The sequence below is a fragment of the Colius striatus genome, chromosome 1 (assembly GCF_028858725.1).
Source record: "Colius striatus isolate bColStr4 chromosome 1, bColStr4.1.hap1, whole genome shotgun sequence".
NCBI lineage: Eukaryota > Metazoa > Chordata > Aves > Coliiformes > Coliidae > Colius > Colius striatus.
The window spans coordinates 21,564,896-21,592,407 of NC_084759.1; the positions used below are offsets into that span (position 1 = coordinate 21,564,896).

At 43.4% G+C, this 27,512-nt stretch overlaps 1 protein-coding gene across 1 annotated transcript in view; it reads left to right on the forward strand.

Moving 5' to 3' along the window:
* MTUS2 (microtubule associated scaffold protein 2) overlaps nt 1-27,512 on the forward strand; it is a 176,522-nt gene that overhangs the window by 98,535 nt on the left and 50,475 nt on the right. Inside the window, exons 4-5 of the mRNA XM_062020432.1 lie at nt 13,177-13,338; nt 25,538-25,636. Of these exons, the coding sequence (XP_061876416.1) occupies nt 13,177-13,338; nt 25,538-25,636 (261 nt within the window). The remainder of the gene's footprint in view (nt 1-13,176; nt 13,339-25,537; nt 25,637-27,512) is intronic.

A 27,512-nucleotide genomic window follows, 5' to 3' on the forward strand; every position in this document is an offset into this window, starting at 1 on the left:
AACGTGCTATTGAGGATTCTCCTGCTTCTTCTAGGTAGGTGGATCTCGTCTCTCCCCAATAGTCTGTGTTTGTCAAAGAATGTCCCGTGATGATAGAAACCAAACCTCTGATGGAGATACCAGCCATAAAGCCAGGTATCAATCTGCATGATATCAACTCAGCAAATTTGCTGATGACACCAAACTGGGAGGATTGGCTGATTCCCCAGAAGGCTGTGCTGCCATTCAGCGGGATCTCGACCGACTTGAGAGTTGGGCAGAGAGGAACCTCATGAGGTTCAACAAGGGCAAGCGCAGAGTCCTGCATCTGCGAAGGAACAATCCCGTGCACCACTACAGGCTGGGGGTTGAACTGCTGGAGAGCAGCTCTGCAGAGAGAGACCTGAGAGTCCTGATTGATAATAAACTAAACGTGAACCAGCAATGTGCCCACGTGGCCAAGAAGGCCAATGGCATCCTGGGATGCATCAAGAAGAGTGTGGCCAGCAGGTCAAGGGAGGTTCGTTTCCCCCTCTACGCTGCCCTGGTGAGGCCTCATCTGAAGTCCTGTATCCAGTTCTGGGCTCCCCAGCTCAAGAAAAGGGAACTTCTGGAGAGAGTCCAGCGCGGGGCCACCAAGATGATCAGGGGACTGAAGCATCTTCGTTATGAGGAAAGGCTGCGGGAACTGGGGCTGTTCAGTGTTTAAAATGTATACGTCAAGAGAACAGCCCTTTTTTCTGTAGCGTCCAGTGACAAGACTAGGGGTAATGGACAAAAGCTGGAGCACAAAAAGTTCCATTTAAACATACAGAAAAACTTATTTACTATGAGGGTGAAGGGGTCCTGGCACAGGCTACCCGGGGGTCGTGTGGAGTCTTCTCTGGAGGTTTTCAGAACCTGCCTGGACACGTTCCTGTGTAACCTTCTTTAGCAGCAGGGTTCAACTCGAGGTCCCTTCCAACTCCTACTATTCTGTGATTCTGTAACTTCTGCCTGCACCCCTATCCCTGACGGGCAACACTGAGAAGAGGATCACTTGGGCCCCTGTCCCTGGTACTTGGGCCCCCAGGGCTCTGAAGTCTTGCTTAATCTTGCCCAGATTTTGCTTAACCGTATCACTGGTGCATCTAGAAAACAGAGGACAGTATTCTGCTTCTAACCAGTTGTAACAGTCTCCCTGTAACATTCCATATCTTGACTGCAGGCAAGCAGCAAGCTGTCTTTAGCTAGATACTGTGCCAGCAGACGGGTGCCTTGGTGCCTGTCATGGTTTTGTGTGGAAGAGGTGCTTAGGGACATGGTTTAGTGATGGGCTTGGCAGTGTGAAGTTAGTGGTTAGACTTCATGATCTTAAAGGTCTTTTCTAGCCATAGCGATTCTATGATTCTATGAGATGTTTGTTACTTTATCAAGTAGAAATGATAAATAATTTGTGCTATGAAAGTAGTGTCAGTTTTTTAAGAACCTACCTCCTGTATTTAACCTCTGTGGGTTTCAATAGCATTTTTTTGATCTTACGTACTTTTAAGAGCTTTCATTTTGTGCAATAAATGCAGTTAAACAGCTGCTTCCTGGAAAAATATTATGGGCCAGCTGGTTTAGATTTCAGTTCATAGAAATATTACCACAGCTAAAACATTTTGTAAAACTTGCTTAAATGGGTCACTGGGTCACCGCATTCAGTGTTGCTAATGTAAAATTAGCTTACTGTAATATAACTGAGTTTTTCTCAAAAATTGTGTACTAAAGGCGCTGTTTTTAGTAAATATGAGATGAGGCAAATCTTTAACAACAGGTCACATTGAAAACTTATGCTTACTCTCCATGTATAATGTCATTTATAATAGACACCTGTTTTGTTACCTGAGAAAAGCACGTTCTCATGTGCTATACAGAAATAAATACATGACCTTTGTCAAAAGATCTGTACCACCAGTAGGAAAAATCAATCAGATCAAAAAAGTTAGAAACTTCTAAAGGTCCTGCAGCTCTCTCTTGCACATATCCTCACTGTAGAAGATACACCTTAGGGGACAGGGCAGGAATATGTGCCCACTGTGAAAACTTTTGCTGTTCTATGTATGGGGAGCAGTAAACATTGTGTTTTACACAATTTTCTTCTGAAAGAGTAGAAGGAATGACTGTAAGAAGCAGGCAGTTTCTTGGACATGAGTGGGGAGGGCACCCTACCTTTTTCCTTGTCTGCCGATGCACAGTGGCCAAATCTAGGAGGACAAACAGTTGTACCTGCTGGGCCTGATCTCCTGCAGGGCTATGGAAGAAGGAATTTTAAATGATGCCCCAGGCTAACCCAAGATATTCTATAAAAGATGTGCAATTTTTTTTTGTGAACAGCATGTTGTCCAAGAGGATGAACGTGATCTGACACAGTGAATGGCTGCTCTGGGCAGCTTAGATGCCTCCCTGCTTGTCTTCAAAGCATAGTGCTGCTTTGGTACCTGTCACTACCATTCTCCTCCAACCAAAGCACTCCTCACCATTTATTGGAGGTTCTGCTCAGCTGCTTTCATCCTTCATACTCTGAGATGGAGACAACTGTTGGTTTGAAACTCCTTCAAGGCTGTGATGGTGATTAAGTGCTGTGAGTTGAATTTGAATGTGAAATTAAATAAGAGTTAAGTTCCTAAGCAGCCTTGAGAATCTGTGCCTGAGATCATAAAATGCAATTAATTAGTGACTGACTGGAGACTCTCTAGGGCTCTTCCATCATTGAGTTTTCAGTATATCTCCCCTCCTTAGCCCATATTGTGTGCTCTGAAGTCATCATTGTGCTGAGGAAGGAGGCAGACACATTCACTAGCTGTTTGATCTAACGTAATTCCATGTAAACTGTAGCGCATATGTTATCGTGGCTTGAAAGTGACAAGCAGGACTGAATGCTACCAGACCTTAAGCACTGGCAGTTGTTAGGGCATTACTTAACCTCAATAGTCTGGTGAGGTATGGCATCCAGTTTGCAAAAGCTGATGGAAATTCATTGACACCATTGGAATGTTATTGACACTTTTACCAAGAATTATGTTCCTTTAAGTGTCCAAGTATGTCACTCCAAGCCAGTGATCAAGAAAATTAGAAGCAGCAATTTCAGGAAAGAAGCATTTGTTGATGATAGAATGCTATACTTGTCAACAGATGTCATTCCTTATAATAAGGCGTGTGGCTCTAGTTTGGTACTTCTTGCCATCAGGGGGAACTTCTTGCAGAGAAGATGTCACGTCTAATCCTATCTTTCGTGTGTGCCTGTGCCCTGTTAAAACTGGCATGTCAGTTCAGAAGTAGGCATGGTGCCATCAGAGCAGATGGTCATGAGCACAAGTCATGTTACAACACTGGTGTTTCTAGAAATGTGGATGCTGGGATTGAGATACCACGAAGGAACATCAAAATCTTCCTACCCAGGAAAATTCCCCCTCTAAATAGGTTGGTGAATGCTTTAGTGCTAGTAAAAATGAATGAATGCTAGTTAAAGCTTTAGTGCTAGTAGAAAATGGATGTTATCTGTATCTTCTTTCTGGTTGTTCTAACTTCTGGGCAATCACTGGTGATCCAAGGGGCCATTCTGGCAGCTGAAACATGGATGTGTTCTTGGCAGAAATGCTATCAGTACTTGGTGTTGCTTTGACACCTCTGCAGAGTTTGGGAACGGTTGTGCTGTGGAGGACTACTTTTCTGGGCAGCAAGGGGGAGAAGCATCTCTTGGACCTGTCCTCATCTCCTCTGCAAGAAGTAAAACTCTGCCTGTTTTACTTCATGTGCTTTTTGCTTAGGATAGAGAATAGCATTTTTCCTAAAGCACTAAGTCAAACTTGGCTTGCACTAAAGACAACACTCCAGCTGCTCTCACTGAGATCAAATACAGTATTTCTTAAAAATTCAGCTTTCAATAGGAGTTCATTTCAGTACTGAACATGAGATTTAAATCTGTTGCTTGGATATAGCTGCTTATTTCTTCTCCCAAAGTGAACCTTTAGAGAGGAATTTAAATGTTTAACTGAGAGAGAATATATTCTTCTTGTGTCAGCAAGTAGAACTTCTAAAAGTATTATAAGCACTTACTTGTCTTCAAGTGTTCCTCAGGTGTTCAGAACCAGCCCTTCCTACCATTAATTGATAGGCTTTAGTAATTATATGATAAGATCAAGTTACTGTGTCTAGGAGAAACTTACAGAAGATATGTAAATGTTTTCTTAGTTAAGAAAGCAAACATTTACCCAGTATGTAGTTCTACTGCCTCAGCTCCTGAGGGTACAACACAAGATTCTTCAGCAGAGTGTTCATGACCTGGGATGTTTTTTGTTGCTGTTGTCATAGTCCTGCACTGAATAAGGAAAGTTTGGAGGGAATCACAGAATCATATCGGTTGGAAAAGGCCTGTAATAATGTTGAGCCCAACCATTAAGATTAGTCATGAATGACCTTTGGAAATTGAGTTGCAAACGGTGCCAAGAGATGGCCCTTTCAGAAGGTGGGTACTCAGTGATGTCTGAGGCCAATTGTAAATTGTCTGCATAGTCCAGGTGTCTTTGGCAAGATTCCAGTAACTTCATGTTATCCTTTCTGACAAACATTATCAGCAAAATACCATGCTGTCTTCACTCTATATCCTATGGGGCTTTAATTAGCCAGCTATACAAACGAGCTCAGCTAGCCAAGCAGCTGTGTAATCCACTAGTGTTAAGCAGAGCTGCCACCGATGTAAGTGTGAAATTTTATTACATAATGGAATTCTTATCTTTCCTGGTAGAGGTGAAACATTTCACAAAAGACCAAATAAAACGTGTTACATGATTCCCAACTCTGACATACTCAGCAAGTTGTCTGCAACTCAACAATAACACATGCAGAAATTTTACTTTGTGGTGAAATTTTCACCTTGCCTAACAAGGCTTATAACACTTCAGTAGGGAGCAGTATGTAACTTCACTCAAGTAAGAAATCCATTTAGCTGGATCCTAAAATCTGTATTTTAACTGGTGAGGTGAAATGAATAAATTACTATAGATACAAGGAGGTGCATCAACAGAAGGTTCCATTTCTGCTATCTGTTATATATGAAGGACACTAAAGATGAGTCTGTGCCACAGAAGTTAATCTAGAATTCAAAACCTCTGAGTCATTAAAAAGCAGTAAAATATGTAAAGGAAGGAACTTCAGTTCCACTTGGCAAAGGCAAAACATCTTCACTTCTCTTAAACCCACTTGGTTGCAGGTGAGGCTAAGCTGGCAGACCTCCTTTGCCATGAGCTGGAAGCAGATGCAGCCCAGCTCGATGTATGCTGCTTGACTTCCAAGTCCAGCTGTCTCCTCATCTCTCACCCTGTTCTTCACACTGTGGCTGTGGTTCAGGCTGATATGTCTCTTAAGAAAAGCTGCTATAATGTGGTGGGTTTAGGCCTGGCTGGGTGCCAGATGTCCACCAAGCCTTAATATCACTCCCCCTCCTAAACTGGACAGGGGAGAGAAATATAACGAGAGGTTTATGAGTTAAGGGCAGGGAGATCACCCAGCAATTACTATCACAGGCAAAACAGACTCAACTTGGGGATAAATGGTTTGATTTTATTTATGAACAATCAAAACAGAGCAAGGAAAATGAGAAATAATACAGAATCTCAGAACACTTCTTCCCACCTCTCCTTCCAAGGACTATCCCTTCTCCTCCCTCACCAGCAGGCACAGGGGACAGGGGTTATGGTCAGTTCATTACAGGTGGACTTTGCTGCTGCTTCGTCTCAGGGGGAGGCCTCCTCACACTTCCTACTGCTACACTGTGGGGTCCTTCCCCACGGGAGACAGTCCTTCAGGAACTTCTCCAGCGTGGGTCCTTCCCATGGGCTACAGCTCCTTACGAACTGCTCCAGCATGGGGCTTCCCATGGTGGCAGCTCCTCACACCCTGCCCCAACATGGGTCATCCACCGGCAGAACAGTCCTTCAGGTACTGACTGCTCCCAGCCTGAGTCCCTCACAGGGTCACAAGTCCTGACAGCAAACCTGCTCTGGCGTGGGCTCCTGTCTCCCCACAGACTCCATGTCCTGCCAGGAACTTGCTCCAGAGTGAGCTTCCCATGGAGTCACAGCCTCCTTCAGGCATCCACCCACCCCAGTGTGGGCTCCTCCATAGGTTGCGAGTGGATCTCTGCTCCCTGGTGGCCTCCATGGACTGCAGCGGCACAGCTGCCTCACCATGGGCTGCACCACAGGTCACAGGGGAATCTCTCTTCCAGGGTCTGAGCACCCTCCTCCCCCTCCTTCTCTACTGACCTTGGTGTCTGCCGGAGATGTTTTCACATTCTCCCTCCCTGTTACTGCTGCAGTTTAGCAACTACACAGCGTCTTCTTCCCCTTCTCCAATACATTATTCACAGAGGTGTTACCTCAGTTACTAATTGGCCAGGCTTAAGTCAGCTGTGGGTCCATCTTAAAATGGACTTGCACTGGCCCTGTAAGCTACAGGGGAAGCTTCTGGCAGCTCTTTGTTTAAAGAAGCCACCCCTGTAGCCCCCTGCTACCAAAACCTGGCCTAGACAAAACCACTACATATAGTTAGCCTGAGTGGTGTCAGGATGAGCAAGCTTACACCACTTGGCCATCTTTTTTTGTTTATCAGTGTAGATACAGCCTGGTAGATTGAGCCTCAACTAAAGGCCATGTCTGCAAGGACATCCTGTTGTAAGTAGGGTTGCCAGTGCTGCCCTGGCAGTGCAACTGCCAACTGAGGAAGGAAAACACAGCCTGATGAGGTGATGCTTTCTTTTGCCCTGCCAGAAATACCACCTCTGTGTTTTGTTTGCCTGGATCAGCTGGAAGGGCAGGATTCAGCCTCTGGCTGTGGAAGCAGTCACAGGCAGATGGAGATGAAGGAGAAGCCTGTCAATGCATCTGTACAGAGAGGCAGGCTTCTCTTCTGCTGATGGTCAGCTTCGTAGGGTTCCAACCCTTTGTGTGCCCCAACAGCTATTTGCATGGCCAGATCTGAGGGGCCAAAGTGATGGGGTAGCAGGTGTCATAGGAGAAAGGTGCTTGACTTTAGGATTGGAGGGCACAGTGTAAAGACATAAAGCAATCTCATACAGATGTAAGTGGTAGCGTACAAAAGCCATGACTGATCACATAGCTGTCATTAATCGTCAATGATGGCATCAAAGTCCTTCCCTAGCAGTGAAGGGGCTGGTTGAGAAGTTCTTTGCACTGCAGAGAGATCAAAAGCTCAGAGAGCTGGCTCGTGGGCTGACAGACACTGCAAATTTTTGCTGGGATTTTGGTGGAAGTTATCAAGCTCAAAACTCAAATTTCAGGTTTCAATTTTGAATGCTCAGACTTCTGAAAAGACAGCTTTTATAAAGGCATGTAGACATGCACAAACCTTCTCTAAAAATAAATACATTCCAGGGGATTATTGCTCAAACACCTTTTAGCCAAAATAAAATTAATGGGAAAAATACTTTGAGGTAAGTAAGCTAGGTTTAAGCATAGTGTGAATCCATCCTTAAACCTCTTCTTTTTCTGGACAGAAAAGAAACCTATCGTCAGCTTGTCCCTGATCACTTGTACATTTGGTCTCTCGTATCCAGAAGTATCAGGCATTGACTCTCAGCAACAACATAAACCAAATTAGCTGGCCAGTAATCTCACTGACTATCGTAACATTGTAATAGCACAGGAACCCCTGAGGACTAACAATCACACTGTACTGCTTGGTCAGTAGCATAGTTTCAGCTGGAGCTACAAAGCTCCATGTTCAATTGTATCTCTTGATAATTACATTGGGAAACATTATATTGAAATACACAATGTTGGACTTTAAAACAAGAGCTCTTAAAAGAGTGAAACAAAAAGCTCATCTGACAGGCTGCATATCATGTAAGCAATCTATAAAAATTACCTGCCACTTTACCAATAAAACTCAGAAATAAAGAATGGATGCCAATTGAAGGACAGGCAAACGTTCCAATTAGTGAGAAGTGCATCTCACGGGTTTTTCTTTTAAACATCATCTGATTATTCACAGTAGTTTAGATATGTTCCTCATCAGATCACTACCTGTGGGAGTGATTTTAAGTTTCATTTTGTGCTTGTACCTGTGCTTGAAAACTGGGTCACAGAAATACAGCCTGGTAAACTCAGGGGAATAATACATCCCAATATTTTTCATCTGAAAAAACCTCATTCCAGCCTAATTCAGCATCAGGTTTACTTGCTTGCTTGCTTTCTCTGTCTGTCTCTGCTATTCTCTTGTTGTGTGAGTTTGGAAAGTGGCTCAACTCCTTTGCTATTTGTAAAGCTCATTCAGTTCTGTGACTGGGAAGTGCTTGAGAATTGCTGAGTAGGATGTCTGCTGCAGAAACTCGACATACTTTCATTGTCATTACACTTGGTGTCAAGTAATGTCTAAGAATCTTTAAGATGAAGAAGGCTTGCTGTTACCCTAGGTAAATGTTTGTTCTTCAGTGAACATTCCCGACGCCGGCACGTTCTCTGTGCCTCAGTTGTGACCACAACTGCGTCAGGGAGCCAACAGCTCCAAGCCTGCTGCCAGTACAATGAATGCTTCAGCTGCTCTCATGAGCTGGAAACTCACTCCATTTCAATAGGCTTTACATAGCAGCCCACAAGACTAGGAGCTGCAGAAGGAGCTGCACTCATGCTTTAGTACTCTTTTGGAATAAAAAAGACACCTATAGGCATTGTCAGACAAGCTATTTTTTCTAGAAAGCATGCAAGCTCTCCAACAGGAGACTATTGCTCTGGAGTGCAGGCAGGGAAACCAGTGGCTGTGGGGCTTCAGAACACAGCCTTTGCTACTGCTGTCTCCTCTCAGATTGAGGCCTGCCATACAAAGTGGCTTAATTTCTTGTCAAATGCAGAATCTCCCCTACCTATGCTCCTGCTGAGTTTGCAGTCATAGGTAATATCATACCATATTTCCATCCTTTTGTGTAAGTTCTGTCAGTAACTCGAGGAAAGGAACACATACAAGAGACACAAGCTCATAGTGACACATACAAGAGAGTCTTCCTTTTCCTAGTGTGAGGAGCCCCTGAAGTGATCTGCTGTAGCACAGAGCCAGATGACAAAGAGGACAGTGGCAGATACAGAGGGAGGGTGGCTCAAGCCATCCAGAAGCCAGTGGGATTTTGGTCATAGTTTTCTTTGAACATCATGAATACATTGCCAATCCTAACTTCTACATGGTTTTACTGGCACAACAGTGTAGAGGATGAGTGTGTGCAGTGAGTGTGTGCAGCTGGGACTTTCCCAAGTAATAGCAAGTTTTCAAACACCTTTACTTTTTCCCTATATTTTTTATGAACAGAGGAGTGGGACTCCTTGGGGCTCAGAGTCAGGAGATTATAAAAGTGAAGCTGAAGGCCTTTAGCTCCATCAGATCATTTATAGTCTGTTAAATACTTTCCCACAAAGTCAGCAGTGCTGCTCCTCACAGAGTACAGAGTCTGCAAAAATAGAGTGTTTTAATTAGGAGCACCCAGGTGACTTTCCAGGTGCTTCAAAGGCAAGCAAGGAGTCTTCTCTGCTTTAGATAGAATGCAAAAGTAGAGGAGTAGGAGGGAAGAGGTAGACTACAACAGAGGATGTGAACACCTGGAAACTGTTCACACACTGCATATCTAGTGTTCCTGTCTGGGCTTTTACTGAAAAATAAGAACTGACTTTCTGGGAAGGCAGATACTTCATTATAGTGGAAGGCACTATCTCATGGTGGACTGATAAGTGCCATCTGATGAATAATCTTTCTGATCTCGCTTCAAGAAGTGAATTCCTCTAAGTAAATTAAAACCTTTATTTTGCTTTTAGACCATGAGGAATGTGCATTTTCCTGTATCTTTAATTTCATTTCTTCTTTGAATGCTATTTGAAAAGTGGAATCCAGTATCACATGTAGCAAGGTGAAGCTCACCTTGCCCTGCTCCTGGGAAACTAGTTGCTGCCCTAATGATATCCATGGAAGCGGTAAACACTTGCTTTTTGGAGCATATTACACATGCATGTGTTGCACCCCACTGTCTCTTTCCCAGCTCCATCTCTGAGTGAAGAACAAAGTGGGAGATACTGTCTCTTATGTTAAACACTGGCTTTATCTCAGCAAATCCTGGATATGTTGGTATTGCTATTGTGGGGAGTTGATCTTGGCTGACTGCCAGACATCCACCCAGCTGCTCTCTCACTATCCCTCCTCAACAGGATGGGGAAGAAATTAAGATGGAAAAGCTCATTGGTAAAGATAAAGAGATCACTTACCAATTGCTGTTACAGGCCAAACAGTCTCAGCTTTGGGAAAATTATTTGATATATATATTCCCAATTAAAATAGAGTTGAATGGTGAGAAACAAAGATTAAAAAAACCCTAAACCAGCTTTCCCTCTACTCCTTTTTCACAGGCTTAACTTCTTCCGTTCCAACTCCTCTACTTTCTCCATCCCACGTCCCCATCAAGCAGTGCAGGGGACATGGAGAATGGAGTTGTGGTCAGTCCATAATAGTTCCCCTCTGCCACTTCTTCCTTCTCACACTTTTTGCTACTCCAGCATGAGTCTTTATCACAGGCTGCAGTCCCTCAGAATAAACCTGCTCATGCGTGAGGTCCTCTCCAGAGGCCACAGCTCAGACCAGGACCTTGCTCCTGAGACGGCTGTCCATAAACTGCAGTTTCTTTCAGGGCATATCCACCTGCCCTAGCATGGGGTCCCTCATGGGCTGCAGATGGATCTCTGCTCTGTCGTGGACCTCCGTGGGCTGCAGGGAGGCAGCCTGCCTCATCATGATCTTCTCCAGCCTCCATAGACACCTAGTACAGCAATGCAGCTTGTCTCACAGAGTCTGTTTCTGATTAAAAGATCAAAAGTTGAATCTCTTTCTTTTCTTTGTTTTTTTTTTTTTCTCCTGTAGGGGTTTGCCCAGCCACTGCACAAGATGCATGGCTGGCTCTCCAGGGGCTGGGCACTTCTAATTTGGGAGACCTGGTGAAGTCTTGTTCATCAGTCATTTCATTAATTAGGACACCTCTTATGCTGTGTTTTAGACAGTAAAAGTGTTTGGAGCTGGCAGCACTTCAATATGTAGAAAAGCTTCTTTACTTTTGTTTTTTAATAAGAGGTTATGTAACTCCCCTGGACACCTTGTTCTTTGATGTGGGAATTGCTTCCATTTGTCCAGATTTATGACTTGAAACGTTTTCCATATAATACATTTCACAAAAGAGAATAAAGAGATTCCAATAAAGAGCACTTGAACAGCATTTCCCTGCAAATAATGGGAATAATTTTGTCTTCAAGGTTACTGTCTCTACAATTAAAACTTTTAAACAAATAGCTGAGGAAAGTAAAAATTTTCTGCAAGCAGTGCTACCCAAATTGACTGTGTGAGCATTTCAGGAATGACTTCAGGAGTATGATGCAACAGACTGAAGTGGAGGACACACATGCTGTAACATCCCCCTGGCACCTGGTAGAGATGTCCTACACAGCTGCAGAGGAGACTGGGCCAGACTGGGCCAGATTTTCTGCTGTTCTGACTTTACTGAAGTCAGCAGTGTTCTGTCAGCAGATAATTCAGCACATAATCTTAAGTGTTTGTTACACAAGTGAAAAAACCTTGTAGTTCAGATATAAAACAATGACCTGATGTGCTGAGGTGTTGTTACGTGCACAGCAGTGTAAAGATGACAAATGCTTCAAGATTTTATGTTCCTGTGTACAGTACACTGTTTTGTTTTACTTTTTAAAGTTGCTTATTATTTGAACAAAGGTGGTTATAGAAGTTCATGTACGCTGCAGATATGCACTTTAAATGAAGATTTATACACAAGTAGTTTTAAAGACACAGCAAAACTTAAAGCTGTTTTGTAAGAGCCGAGAGGTACATTCTTCCTTTATCAGAAAAGAGTATTTTCTTTTCTAACCTGCACTTTTTTCTCTAGTGGATTTTCAGTAAGAAAGACTAAAAAAAATCTTTCTTTTACTTGCACGCATTAAAGAAGCCTACATCTTAAAAATACTGGAGATTCAGACATATCTATTATTAAAGTAATGTTATCATTTTCCTGCAGGCAGTACCTAATTAGTATTGTGCTATATCTTTTTTAAATAATGGAAAGAAAACTTACAGCCCTTTTCTGAAATCCTATGTATTTCTATCTCAAGTCATTTTTTCAAGCAAAGTGTTCATCCTTCTGCAACTGTTCACATCCAGTTTGCTGCAATCTTTTGCTCCTCTTGGGCTTTCTACTCAATAGATAAAGACAACACTCCAACTTTGCCTTTTTCAAATGTTAAGAAAAGATTGATCTCCTTACATCTACAAGGAATGTAGGATATCATTGTTCCCTAGATGGCAAATGCAGGAGGAAATCAAACCCATTAGAGGTTTTACAAGAGGTCAATATCAACTGGAAACCTTGGCAACCTAAGATTCATCATGAGAATGTGATTGAAGTGGACGTGAGAGTTACAAATTGCTTTTTGTTTTTAATTTTTTCTATGGAAATGTTTGAGTGTGATCTGAGGGAGTGGTGGTGGGAAATCCTTACTGGCTAGGAGAATTCAGTGCCTTATAACACTGAGCCCTGTTATTTCCCTTTACTCTGACAACCAGCAATTTCTGAGTATTAGAGTGAATGTGTAGGGTAGCTCTTGTAGCAGCTACAAAGACAAATTGTCCATCCAGATATTTAGAAATTACTTGGTTCCTTCATGACCCTTGCAGCCCGATACGTTTATGGAGCTAGATAAAAAGCAGGTGTTGTCAACTGTTGGAGTCTGGCTCCATCAGGAGCTTAACACCTGCTTTTGATCTAGTTCCATAAATATCATTGTTCCCTAAACGACAAATGCAGGACGAAATCAAACCCATTAGATGTTTTATAAGAGGTCAATATCAACTGTAAACCTTGGCAATCTAAGATTCATTATGAGAATGTGTTTGAAATGGACATGAGAGTTATGAATTTATTTTAGTAACATTTAAGTAAGTTACTGGGAACTCCTTATTTCTACATAACAATTTGTAACGGAGTAAGTCCATGTAACTCAGCCCAAGTTGCAGTGAGAATATATCTTTGTATATTAGAACTGCTGATACAAGCTCAGTCTGTATGCCAGAGTTCACATACATTTTTAATGAACTTATAATTAGAGCAATTTTGATCTCCTGCAGGTTCCAGCTTTGGAAACGAAGAGCAAACGGCTCCTAAGGCATCAACACCTTCTAAAGATGTCCCCAGGGGGAGCAGCAAGAGCACGATGCAGGTATCGAGCAGCACTGCGACTCTACGCAGGAGCTTACTTCCAGCACCAAAAACTGCCACAGCACCTGCTGGTAAGTGCTCCAGATTTCAAATATCATCTGCATTAGGTCAGGAAGTGCAGAAACCTGATTGTGATGCCATTTTACTGCTTACTGGACTAATTTTCATGCCATTCTTGGGCACATTGTCAGTGTACTGATGTGGACTCTATTTGCAGTAGCCTCTTTGAAGCATAGTCAACAACACAGCTATAACCTCATTTTATGAACTATGTCTGGAGTTGAAGGCCTCAAGTGTTGCTAACACAGATCTAGTCTATATGTTATTGGTCCTCACCAAACAGCCTTTTGAAAACATTCCATTGCTGGATTTTACTACCTGTGGAGACAAAGCTGAAAAAGAAAAGCCCATAAAGAATTTGGATCATTAAGAGAAGTTCTCCTATTTTCTTCCTTCCAAATAACCTTCATTTGGTCATTGTTCTGAGGCTGTCAACAGATGTTTTCCATGTCATCACTTAGTCTTGGTGTAGTTTCCTGCAGAGCATGTTGTTACCTTTGTGTGACCCTCCAGAAGCCATGTCTGCTTAGTGGGTGAACACAAAAGGAAACTTTGTCTGTGCTTCAGGCTGGCCGAAAAGTGAACTTGTGGGTCAAGAGTTAAGTAAACAGGCCTATCAGAGACAAAGCACCATTCTGAATTGGATTGAGTTGCCTCCATGCTGTGTAGAGCACAGTGTTCAGTCCTTGTGCCTGTGAGTGTGTGAATCCCTACAGGTGTGCAGGGGAGAGAAGTCAGTTTGGTTCTTCTGATAACAAGGCTGTTAGTCTGACTCTGATCATGTGTTCTAGGCTTAGCTACAGCCAGGAAGCTGTCAGTGTGCAGAAAAGGGACAGCTCTCAATCCAGCAGCCCACCATGGCCTGCAACAGAATCACAGAATTGTTTCGATTGGAAAAGACCTTTAAAATGGCATGAAGTCCAGGCACTAACCTCACACTGCCAAGCCCACCACTAAACCATGTCCCTCAGAACCTCATCACATTATCACAAAATCTTAAGGGTTGGAAGGGACTTCAAAAGATCATCTAGTCCACTCCCCCTGCCAGAGGAGAACCACCTAGAGTAGGTCACACAGGAACTCATCCAGGTGGGTTTTGAATGTCCCCAGAGAAGGAGACTCCACAACCCATCTGGGCAGCCTGTTCCAGTGCACCGTCATCTACACAGCTTTTTAATATCTCTAAGGATGGGGACTCCACCACCTCCCTGGGCAGCCTGTGCCAGTGTCTAACAACTCTCTCAGTGAAAAAGTTCTTCCTAATCTTCAATCTAAACTTCCCCTGGAGCAACTTGAGGCCATTTCCTCTTGTCTTGTCATTCATTACTTGGGAGTCCTTTCAGATAGTTGTAGAGAATGATCATGTCTCCCCTCAACCTGTTCTTCACCAGATTAAACACCCCCAGCTCCCTCAGCTGCTCCTCATCAGACTTGTTATCCAGACCCTTCACCATCTTCATTTCCCATCTCTGAACACAGGGACATGATGGGAACTGCCCACATGTTTCCTTATGCAAGCCACGGTAGCAGAGAGGCAGGAGGGATGCTGCCAGAACGTATTAAATCCATCACAACTGGAAAAACATTGAAATTACTTTGGGGGTCAGGGGCTCCACTCACCTGCCCGTCCTCCTCCCAGCAAAGCACCTCTGTTTGTACCAGCAAAGACTGGATGTACACATGTATGGAGCTCTTTTTCACCACCTCACTGAATTTATGCATTTGTATTTCAGAGATGCACCTCATTTTAACTATATATGAACCACAAATTAATAGCAGTGGAATGTGGATGGTTTGGAAGACATGAACTGATTGCCTTTTGATGAGTGTATGAAAAGAGTGCACTTAATGAGGTTTCAGTGTGTTGCACAGTCCTTTTCCATGTGTTATTACACCCCTTTTCATATTACAGGCCATGTCAACATGTAGAAAATGAAACAAAAAGCATAATTGACTAGAAAAAGTGAGGCAGGTCCAGTAATTTTACTCAAATATATTAGCTGCTTTGAGAAATACGGTGATGACCTTGCTAGTATTTACCATTTCTATTATCGTTTCATATTTTGCTTAAAGATGGGTGAATGCAGCTCTTCATTGGAAACTTGTGCAGTTAACATCCACTTCTGAAAAGATATAAAAGCTTCCTCTGAATATCTGAAGCACACAAATAATGAATTTTCTGGTTTAAATTTCCCCGAGAATGTGGAAATCGCTGCAAAAGTCAATGTTCAGAGGCAGCAGATTAACAGCTTCCCACTCTCACTGGGCATTTGTTTCATAAATTCCTTAGATTAATGTTCAGTGTGGGGCAAATCAGATCCTAAATCAAACCAGAATCTGTTTCTGTCATACTTCAGGCAAATCCCTTCTGTTTGACATGGTAGAGTTAGTAATCACAGAATCTCAAGGGCTGGAAGGGACCTCGAAAGATCATCTAGTCCAACCCCATCTGTCAAATCCTTCAGGATGCATAAAAAGACCTCGGCATAATACACCACAGTGGTTAGTAATCCAAGAAGAATCACACACAGAATCACAGAGTAGTTGGGGTTGGAAGGGACCTTCAGAGATCATCCAGTTCAACCCCCTGCTAAAGCAGGTTCACCTAGATCAGGTCACACAGAAACATGTCCAAGTCTCCTTCTCCAGAGAAGGAGACCCCACACCACCCTGGGCAGCCTGTGCCAGGGCTCCCTCACCCTCACAGCAAAGAAGTTTCTCCCCATATTCAAGTGGAATTTCCCATGTTTTCCTTTGTGTCTGTTACCCCTTGTCCTGTCACTGGACATCCCAGGAAAAAGACTGGCCCCATCCTCTTGACGCCCACTCTTTAGGTATTTATAAGCACTGATAAGATCCTCCCTCAGTTTTCTCTTCTCCAGGCTCAACAGCCCCAGTTCCCGCAGCCTTTCCTCATAAGGATGATGCTCCAGTCCTTTGATCGTCTTGGTGTCTCTGTGCAGACTCTCTCCAGAAGTTCCCCCTCTCTTGAACTGGGGAGCCCAGAACCAGACATAGTACTCGAGATGTGAGGTTGTACTGTGCAGTGGAAAGGGGCTTCAGACCAGCAGTGATTCTTGAGTTGATGTTTACAGGTTTGGAGAGTCACAAAGTGCAGGTCCATGCAGGCATACCTGCTTACATCCAGAAGCAGTATGATGCAGTCACCAGCACTGCAATCAGTTGATTATAATTAAATTGCTTTAGACCTAGGTTATTTCCTGGCCAGAAGCATTGTTTTCATCTGCTCCAGGCTTGCAGTTCTGGGGAGGGCTGACACAGATAGAGGCTGGGAGTAACATATTCTCCACATAAAATCATGCTGGTATCCACTTAACAGCATGAGTGTGGCTGGAAACCACTTCCTGCAGTTGCCTTCTCACACCCAGGTTTTTGTGTGATTGTCCTAGAGCGTCTCAGCTTGCTGCAGAGCTTGGATGGACAATGAGGGGGGTGGAAAACTGGCTGGACTGCTGGGCTCAGGGTGTTGTCATCACAAAATCCAGCTGGCAGACTTTAATGTCGATCAGAGATTGATACTGGGCAAATACTGCTTATCATCTTCATCAAAAACATGAAAAGCGGGATAGAGCACTCCCTCTAGAGCAAGCTCACAGATGACAGCAAATTGGGGGATTGGTCAATATGCTGAAGAGCAGGGCTGTAGTTCATAGGCCCTTTTCCAGGCTGGAGAAATGGGCCTGCAGAAACCTCCGAAGATAAACAAGGCAAACGCAAAGCCTTGCCCCTGTGGGAATAATGCCATACACCAGGAGAGGCTGGGGCCAGCTCACTAGGAAGCAGCTTTGCCAAAAGGCCCTGTTTGGGGTTCCTGCTAGACAGCAAGTTGAGCCTGAACCTACAATGTGCCCTTGCAGCAAGAAAGACTAGATGTTGTACTTGGCTACATTAGCCAGAGCGTGGCCTGCAACATCAGTGGTCTTACCCCTTTATTCAGTACTTTTGTGTGCACTGAGAGCTGGAGTTTTCAGACAAGGCAAAGAAAGATCTCTTTACAGTCTTCAGTTCTCTAATGGGAACATAGAGAACAAAACCAGGCACTTCTCAGAGGTGCTCAGTGACAGGGCAAGAGACACCAAACACAAGTTAGAACACGGGAAGTTCTCATTATTTGACCGCCTATGAAGGTAGTCATTGTTTGATGACCTGTGAAGGTGGTCAAACACTAGAGCAAATTGTCTCAGAGAGGTGATGAATCTTCCATCCTTAGAAAAGCCTCTAACCTAGCTGGACAAAGCCTTGACCAACCTCTTCTAGTGCAACCCACTCTGAGCAGGAGGCGGGACCAGAGGACTTCAGAGGTGGTTCTGACAAAGCTGATGGTGCAGTTCTGTGTGCCTTGAATATCTTAGGCCCACAGGCACAACAATCAATGTGTTGGTTTATAGTGCTGTGGCCTCTTTTGCACGTTCAGAAGGAGTAATGCACAAGCTGTAACGTCTAACTAAAGGGTAGGTCTGTGCTGGGGAGCTGGTTGCATGTCTCCCACAAAGGCAAAAGGACTTGCATACAAATCAGGAAGAAAGAAAACAAGGTTCAATCATTGTGTGTAAGGATTGATAAGTGGTTTACATCTGGTCAGATCTGCATAGTTTTTATCTTCACATAATACAGCTTCCTCTATCATCTCATCCCTATCTCATCTTGTTCAGCCACGCACTTCTCTAAGAACATAGAAATTCACAGAGAATCCAGCTTGGTATCTCTAGACCCTCATATCTTTTGAAACTTCGGTTCACCTTCAGGTTACTGACATAGCTCTGGGCTCCCTTGTTTGCACCTGCAGTCCTGATCCAAACTCCTTAGCATCAGGTTGCTACTTGTTCCAGACCGCAGCTCTGTCACCAGGCTGGACTTGCCACCCAGCAGTCTATAGAATTAGAGAGCAGAAGGATTTTCTCTTTTCTATGCCTTTTTGTAGGTTTTGGGGTGTGTTGTGACATATGTATTTCAGCTTGGTTATTATTCTTATTTAATGTTTGTCTCGCAAACAAGTGACTGTTATTCCCCATAAGAAATCTCCTAATTTGAGTGCAATGACAGTAGCAATAAGGAACTCATTTGAGCAGCTTGTTTCTTCTTGGCCCATTAAATTAAGACAGTCAAAAGCATTGCTCAAAAAACTATCCCAGTCAATTCCTGTGCTTATACACATGACAGTAAATCATACGTAACACCTCAGGCCATTAAATACAATCAGTCAAAGTGAAAAAGAGGAGGCCAGTGTTATCACAGCTCTCACCAGCAAGCCTGCAGTATAAAATGTGCTTCTTTTAATCAGCTTCTCCAAAATCCAGACAACACAACCTCAGCAGGAGGGAGAGGAATGCGCTAAGATCAGCTGAAGGGAAAAAATGAGCACCAGTGCCCTGGCAGGGATGAAGGGAGAAGAGTCTGCTGCCACTTTGTTCTCTTTTGCAAAGGCTTTCCATTAAAAGCTGAAGAGTGGCTACGTGGTGGGGTGCATGCATGCCATGCCTGTACTGAGCATAGGGATGTGCAGCACTGCACTGCAGGTGAAAGTGAGATGTTCAACTGCAAGTTCTCCAACCTCAGTCCTGGGAAGCACTCTAAAACACACCACAGCACAACTGAGTGAGGAAGCAACAGTAAAACGCCATGGGAACTGTGTAAAATGATGGGAAGGAGTAGCTATTTTAACTCTGCAACTAACATTGAATGTTCTGAGTTACCCTGAGATTAGCTGTTCAGTCCAAAGAACAGTTTGTCAGGTTTGCTTTTGCCTTTTGTCTTTTTTAATACCAGATAAAGAGACTTTTCTTTTCATTATATAAAGAAAACAATCACTTTCAGAGAGTCAATGAAATAGTCCTTGTCCTTCTTTTTTTCTTATCAGATTGACTTTAAATTTGAAACAAACACAAAAGGAAAAGTACAAACATTAGCAATTTCTTCTTCAACAAATATGTAGTCTTTCTTCTGCATCTACTCATTTATTCACAGACTTTCAGTGTCTCGTAGATCACAGGAAGCAGAGGGTCTCTCTCGAGAATCAGGCTGCTCTTATTCTACAGAATCCATCATATTTCCAGCTTTGTTCATTTTGCCTCAAACGATGCGTACATGGATGTGTCATTATTCACCAAGGACATGACCAGTCGTGGGTATCAGGAGGAAAGGCAGAAGAAAGCTCAAAGTGGCGCTCTCTGTCTCTGAGTGACTGAAGGCACTTCCTTGGGGTTTTACAAACTTGGAGACTGCATTAGTTAACTTATAAAATACACTAGAGAACTTCTGGAATCCAGCTGAGTGCGGACAGTCTCGTTGAATTGCCTATGATGTCTATAACATGCTGGGATTTGTTTTGGAATAAATACTCCATGTGTAATTTGTTAGCATGTTTTCAGACTGAAGTCTGAAAGCAAATTGAAGCCTACCCCAGTGTACTGGTTTTCAAAGACTCAGAAGGTTGTAGGCAAATCCAAGCACTGGTCCTGCAGCAGCTCTTGAGAAGATGTGACCTGATCTAGGTGGACATGCTTTTGCACTGGGGTTGGACTAGATAATCTCTAAAGGTCCCTTCCAACCCTACCATTCTATGATACTATGAAAAGGTGTATTTGGCTCTGCTTCCTATGCTAGCACTCAGCAGTGATGGGGAAATGGAGAAGTGGCTTTGTTTGCTGTTTTTCCAAGTGATTGCTGAATGATTTATCATGTCTGGAATGTTTTGCCTTGTGTTTCTAATGATGTTGCTTTTGCTCCTTCTGTTTGATTTGAAGCAGGCTGTGTGTGTTAATTAGGAAATGTAAATACCTTTACAGAACTGTGCATTTGGGTGCATTTTTTTTCAAAAGCAAATGCTGTAATCACACCAGTATAAAACAAGACCAAGTATTTATGCTCACAGTTATATTACGGCATAAAATATCTATTTCTGCGTGCAAATATGGCTTTCAAAGGAGAGAAAACATTGAGAGAACTGTAGCCTTAAATGGAATGTAAATGCATGTACAAAATAGTAGTTGTGACTTTGATCCTGGCTATCAGAAAGACAACTTCTTGCTCCATGTGATCCCATAGTGAAGGGGTTTGGCAGAGCCTTGGAAGCCATTCCTGGAAGTCATTGGTGACCCTGCCAGGACCCTTTTGCTGGGAGACTCAATACTAAGAGCCTTGCTTAAACAGCCAGCAGGATTAAGGCTAACGTAGGGGCATTTAGCGCAGAGCTAACTGCAGCTCTCTATTTCCAGCCTATGGGCAATAACACTAAGAGTCGAAAGTAAACTTTGTTCCAGGTCAGAGTTAAAATGTGTTTTTCCAAGAGGGACAGGGAAGTGCTGGAGAGAGTCCAGCACAGGGCCACCAAGATGATCAGGGGACTGGAACATCTTTCATACAAGGAAAGGCTGCAGGAACTGGGGCTGTTTAGTCTGGAGAAGAGGAGACTGAGAGGAGATCTTATTAACAGTTATAAATATCTAAAGGGTGGGTGTCAGGAGGTTGGGACATCCCTTTTTTCTGTAGTAGCTAGCAACAGGACAAGGGGTAATGGGATGAAGCTGGAACACAAAAAGTTCCACCTAAACATAAGAAAAAACTATTTCACTGTTCAGGTGATGGAGCCCTGGCACAGGCTGCCCAGAGGGGTTGTGGAGGCTCCTTCCTTGGAGGTCTTCAAGACCCACCTGGACATGTTCCTATGCGACCTGATCTAGGTGACCCTGCTTCTGCAGGGGGGTTGGACTAGATGATCTCTAAAGGTCCCTTCCAAGCCCTACCATTCTATGATTCTGTGATTCTATGTGTGACAAGACAGATTTAGAACAAGACTTAAACAGCGTGTGGGTTCAAGAGGTATACACTTGTGGTGCTTGATTTCCTTTTATAGTTGTATTTTGCACATGTGTTATTGTTTTATGAACACAATGCCTTCTAACATTTCAAAATACTCGTGGCAGTCAAAGTATTTGAAGTTTTACACACGCTCAGGCCCATAAGAATGACTGAAATGTTTATCTTGTTTCCTGAGTTACAGTTGAGCATCAAACTTTTTGTGTACATGATAACCTTTGAGTTCCTGCTAGTAAACTCTGAAGCAGAAAAGATGAAACTGCATAGCCTCCTGCTGTGCCATACCCTGCAGTACAGCATTTTGCTTATTGTCACACCAGTGCTCTCCTACAGACTTTTTTTAAACCTGAAATTCTAGATTTCTGTGAAATGACAAATTTGGAGCCCAAACTCTTGTCACTTAAAAACTAATTTTCCCTGTGGGAACTTCTCTTAAAATCAATGTTTTCTGAATGTTTCTCTTTTAACCAGCTGACAGCTGTTGTTTCAAACGAGAAGAGAAAAAAACCAAACCCTACTTTTTTAAGAACATTCAGCACAAGCTCTTATTTGAGGTCTGATGACTGGGATGGCTCTTCCCCTAAGATTTCTCTGTGGGCGATGTACTTAGCAGAACCATAACAGTTTGCTCATGTGGATTGTCCTTTCCTTTGGCTGCTGTGTTCTTCCTAAATCCCTCTCCACCAAGGAGGGCCACAAAGAGGTGACCAGGACCTTTCTACTTATGAAGGTGAAGATGAATAATTACTAGCTCCATGTGCCCCTCTCGCTGGCCCCTTCCCAGTGGGGCTGTGCTGTGCACTGGCTCTTCCCTTACTACACAACCCCTCCTTGCTTCCCTGGTTGCTGCTTGCTGATGCTACCAAACTTTAGCAGCTCTCCTAATCTTGTAAACTGAAGGTGGGTGGCTATCCTCACTGCCCCCACACACTTGTTATTAATCCTACTCTTCTGTCCCTGCTGAGATCATAGAATCATAGAATCATAGAATGGTAGGGGTTGGAAGGGACCTTTAGAGAGCATCTAGTCCAACCCTTCTGCAGAAACAGGTTCACCTAGATCAGGTCACACAGGAACCTGTCCAGACGGTTCTTGAAGACCTCCAAGGAAGGAGACTTCACAACCCCCCTGGGCAGCCTGTGCCAGGGCTCCCTCACCTGAACAGTGAAATAGTTTTTTCTTATGTTTAAGTGGAACTTTTTGTGTTCCAGCTTCATCCCATTACCCCTTGTCCTGTTGCTAGCTACAATAGAAAAAGGGATGCCCCAACCTCCTGACACCCACCCTTTATATATTTGTAAATGTTAATAAGATCTCCTCTCAGTCTCCTCTTCTCCAGACTAAACAACCCCAGTTTCCACAGCCTTTCATCATATGAAAGATGTTCCAGTCCCCTGATCATCTTGGTGGCCCTGCGCTGGACTCTCTCCAGCACTTCCCTGTCCCTCTTGAGCTGAGGAGCCCAGAACTGGACACAGTACTCCAGATGAGGCCTCACCAGATACCCATGTGCACCTTTGCCTTCAACCTGTAGCAGGCTCTGCAATCTCCCACCTTCTGGGGCCAGCATCTCTGGTGCTCAGGGGCATCCCTGCCTGCAGCCGCCCTCACCTCTGGCGCCTTGCCTTGCCCTCCAGCTACTCGCTTGGCTTCTTGGCTGCTTTGCTGGCTTTTCTTTCAACTCAGCTCTAACTGGGGAAATGTTCCTCACTTTCTGCTGAAGGTTAAGTTGCTGAACTAATTTCCCTGGTGTTCCTCATTGAAAATGTCTCAAAACCAAAAGCAGTTAAGTATTTATATGCCCCGTGTTATTTCTGGAAGCACAAGGAAAACTCGCTTTTCCTACCGTTGTCTGTGTTTGACATTTGACATAGCAAAATTTACAGAGAAGCTTGGTATGTGGCCCATTTGTGCATCATATTTTTATTTTGAAAACCACAGAAAAAGCAAGGCCTCGCTGCCATCCAGAAGCGATGCTCAAATCTGTAACCATATAAACTACACCTTATAAAGCAAGCTCTGGTTTTGACTCACAGCTCCCATCTCAGGTTGCTTTCGCTTGGTCCTCAGTAGTGAAATGGCACTATAAATTTATTTTATATCCTACTCTATTGTAAAGTACAGTGCTGTAAAGTACAGGTGGCAGGAACAGGAGATTTATATCCTCAATCACTTCACTGCAAAAAGTATTGATCATGAATGAGAAGCAGGGTCTCAATGTGTCCAGTTCAAAAACAGTATGGAAAATGGAGCTGGACCAAAGTAAACAGATGAAGATGAGGTCAGTCTCCACCCATTCCTGATGACTGATGGTGAGATTCACCTCTGAACAGTGGGAGGGAGCCAAAGAGGGTCTTACACCTTCTGCTGTGCCATCCTCTCACAAATAGCTGGACACAGGGCTTGTGTGTGTTCATGTGCTCTGCACAGGAGCACTCTGCAAGTGAATGTTGAGAGACGGTGCTAGAAAATCACAGAATCATGGAATCTTAGGGGTGGGAAGATCACCTCAAAAGATCATCTAGTCCAACCCCCCTGCCAGAGCAGGACCACCCAGGAATAGGTCACACAGAAACTTGTCCAGGTGGGTTTTGAATGTGAAGGTTGACTTCCAGTGCAAGCCAGATTCTGCATCGACAGCTCACTGCTTGCAATTCCTGGTGCAGGCAGAAGTGGAAGGGTGAATGAATAAGCCTGATTCTGCAACTGTGACTAGCTGTGGCTTTGGAGAGGGCAAAAAACTACTCATCCAGTAAGTGTCCTGAAGATTACAATCCCCATATAAAATTATCACTGCTCTCAACTATTGAAATAGACAGATCACATTTGCATTAGGCAGAATGGAAGCTTTTGGACTGATGCTGTCTTTAAGCACCACCAAGAAAATATGGGTTTGTTTTTCTGCTTCAGATATTTGAGGTTCTGTGGGATGTTTTCCTACAAGACACCTGTAAACATATTCACAAGAGAAGTGAAAGTTAAGAAGGCAGATTTTCCTTTATGATAAATGGTTTGCTTTAAATCTCTGTGACAGTCCTTCAGGTTAAAACACTACCTCCAACAAACACTAGTGGTAAAAAATGAGAAAGCAAACAGGAAAATGTATTAATGTCTCAGGGTTTTGCTTTTTTTTTTTCCTTCTTACTTCCTTGGTGAGTGTTTTCTGCACAAAATCCCGTGGCTGTAACTGTCACACCATGGGCAAACAAACAGAGAAGGTCTTTCATGTTACTGCACTCAGCGTGGTCCCCACAGGTATTTTGATGGGAGTTGTGGATGGGCAAGAGGGATGAGCTGAGCTTGGGTGGCCACTCTGGCTTTCAGAGGAAGTTGTATCTCCCTGATATAAGGAGCAGTGGATGATTGCAGAGCTTGGACAAGTGACAGACCATCCTGAGCCTTGTAACACCAGGGTATCGTGCTCTCATTGGGAAGAATTAGTGTCTGCAGAAAAAAAAAGGATAAATGCAGAAGTCAGGAGAAATCTGGAGAGATAGAAACACGGAGAGGAGGGGAGGGGAGGGGAGGGGAGGGGAGGGGAGGGGAGGGGAGGGGAGGGGAGGGGAGGGGAGGGGAGGGGAGGGGAGGGGAGGGGAGGGGAGGGGAGGGGAGGGGAGGGGAGGGGAGAGGAGGGGAGAGGAGGGGAGAGGAGGGGAGGCGAGGCAGTCTGGCACATGTGCCTATGTTGTAGATGAGCATAAACTAGGTGTTGATTCAGCCTTCTGGAGAGCAAGGCAATTGCATGGCTCTGTTGTGTCCTGCACTGCCACAGTGTTTGGTGAGTTTGTGTAGTGAACGTGCTGTGCCTCTCAGGCCCTGACTAACTTAATGCACAGGCAGAGACCCACTCCTGCCAGGAGCAATGCAGCCAGCACAGCCCTGACACACCCTGCCTGCTTCTGGTTCTGCAGAAGCCTGTATCTTGCCTGTATGAGACCTTCTTGGGAAAGCTGGTAACTAGAAAAGACAAAACTAGAAAAAACCTGGAGAAAAAGTTGATAGAGCAGGGCCTTGTAGGTGGCTTAAGTCAGTTTTTCACGGCCCTGCTCAGCTTCTCCTCCATCCCAGGATGAGGATGCACAGCAAGGTAAAGAAACAGGACATGGAGCTCAGAACAGATAGGATGGGCTATGTGTGTAGCAATTTGTGGCTTAATGGAGAACCATTATAGTGTGCAAGGCTGCCTTCTGACCTTTAGTGCTGTGCATGTTGGCTCAGCCTGTTCTCTGTAGCATCATTCTGTGCAAAGCCCAGGATATGTGTTGGTGAAATACGTGTTTTGTCATTCTGATATGTACCTTAGTGACATAGTTCTGTACTGTTGCAAACAGTTACAAAACAGCTTTCTTTCTACCTTTTTTTTTAAAAAAACAGGTTTCAAGAAAGAAGTACAGAAAGATCAGGATGCTAACAGACCAGCTGTCTCATCCCCTAAGAGATCAGCAGTAACAGCCACTAAGCTCCATTCACCAGGTATTTATGAACCCAAAAGCACTATTTCAGGGAAGATTTAAACTTGTCAAATTTGCATCTCTTCTTATTGAACTAAAATCTGAGACCTACTATTATTAGAAGATTGATTGTGTCCAAGGTTCATTTGAGTACAGTAAGCTTTATCATGCCAATGCTTGAGCAGAATAGACTTCTGTTTTCTTTGTTACAACTGTGAAATCTTCTCTCCCTCAAAACAAAGAGCTGTTGCTATTATGTGTTTATTATGTGCTATTATGTGTTTAAGGGCACAGGAGTATTTTCTTTATAATTTCAATTTTCTTAAATAAAAAGAGAACAGATAGGTATAGAGAAATGAAAGACACCTCAGACAATTACCTGGAGTGAGAGTATATTACTCAGAAACTGCTCTTAATGTTGTGCAGAGACATTAGATTTCCTGGGCTGTTTCTATGTGTAATTGGAAAAAGGGAAATAACCTTCAGAGCACTACTGGGGCATTTTCAGCTTACCACCCAATGGGCACAAACATTTCTAGCATTTCTAAAGAATATCTCTGTTTATTTACGAAAATAAAGATAACTTATTTATATTAATGTTTACTAACTGTACATTAACAAATGTACAAGGTACCTTGTAGGTACCTTAGGCTGGCCTTTGGCTGATGCAAGTGCTTGTAAAATGAGTAGTCTTGGTCCTGCTGATTTCCTTGTGCTTGAAGTTATTCTTCTGTTATCTCATTTCTCAGACTGTACCAAAATAGTTTAAATGGCATCTCTACAGCTATATGGTACCTGAATTATAATTATAGGGGCTAGAACCCCACGTTTCTTAAATTTGTTGATAAAGTATAAAATATGTAGAACAGCATTTTGGCTCCTGTAACTTGCATCAAGGTCTTTTTCATGTTTACTAAGTTCAATCTCTATTCTTCTCCACCAGTAAAGTCAAGAAAACAACAGTAAATTTAATCTTCCCAGACACCAACAGGGCTCAGAATTTTCTCCTTACTAAGATACTAGGGTAAAAAGACGAACTTATCACTGTCCTCTGAATCATGTAATTTTCAGGCTATTTTGCACCTGATAACCAAGAGAGGTCCACAGGAAAATGTGTTGCAGAGAGTGTCAGACCAGCAGCTCACCAGTGTTTATAACGGCAGGAGGCCAGTTTAAGCACCAGCACTGATCATGGCTGTGGCAGCATGTTACAACACAGCTGATTTGCTTTCGCTTGAATTAGAAAGCAAAATGAAGGCCTGCATTTCCATGGGTGACTCTCGAGGCTTGCATTTTTGGCACATTCAGTTCATGAGGCCTCAAATGTTTCTTCATGAGAAGCTGAATAACTGCCTTCTCTCCATCAGACTGATTTAGGGTTTCTTAAGCTTGGTTGTCTAAAATTGTTATCACTGTAAGGGTCAAATAAGAAAATAAACCTCATCTTGATCAATTTTTTTAGAGTAGGCTTCAGTATTCTTTGAAATAATAAAATAATAAAGACAGGTATCTTTTCACTTCTTTAACAACTTCAAAAAATAATAAAAGCAGCCACTAAACAGGACACAGAGTGAGTGTAGCTGGGGCTAAGGGGCAGTAGCACAGCGTTTCCTCCATCAGGATCACAAACTTGTGCTGCATTTACAGTCTGTGATAGGAGAGCGTGTGTCCCCTGGGTAACTCCACCAGAGCTACATGTGGCCATGAAATAGGCTCTAAAATTTCTGAGTGCCATTTCTAGACTATTGTTACCTGCCTTCTCACATACAGTGCCTTTTAATCAGTGCTGGTTTTTGACTGTCATAGAAATCTTTCCTAGCCTTGAATTTGATCTTCAGAATTTGGATCCATCTTCCTGAAGACTTCCAAGGGAATTTTGAGATGCAGAAATCTCAATT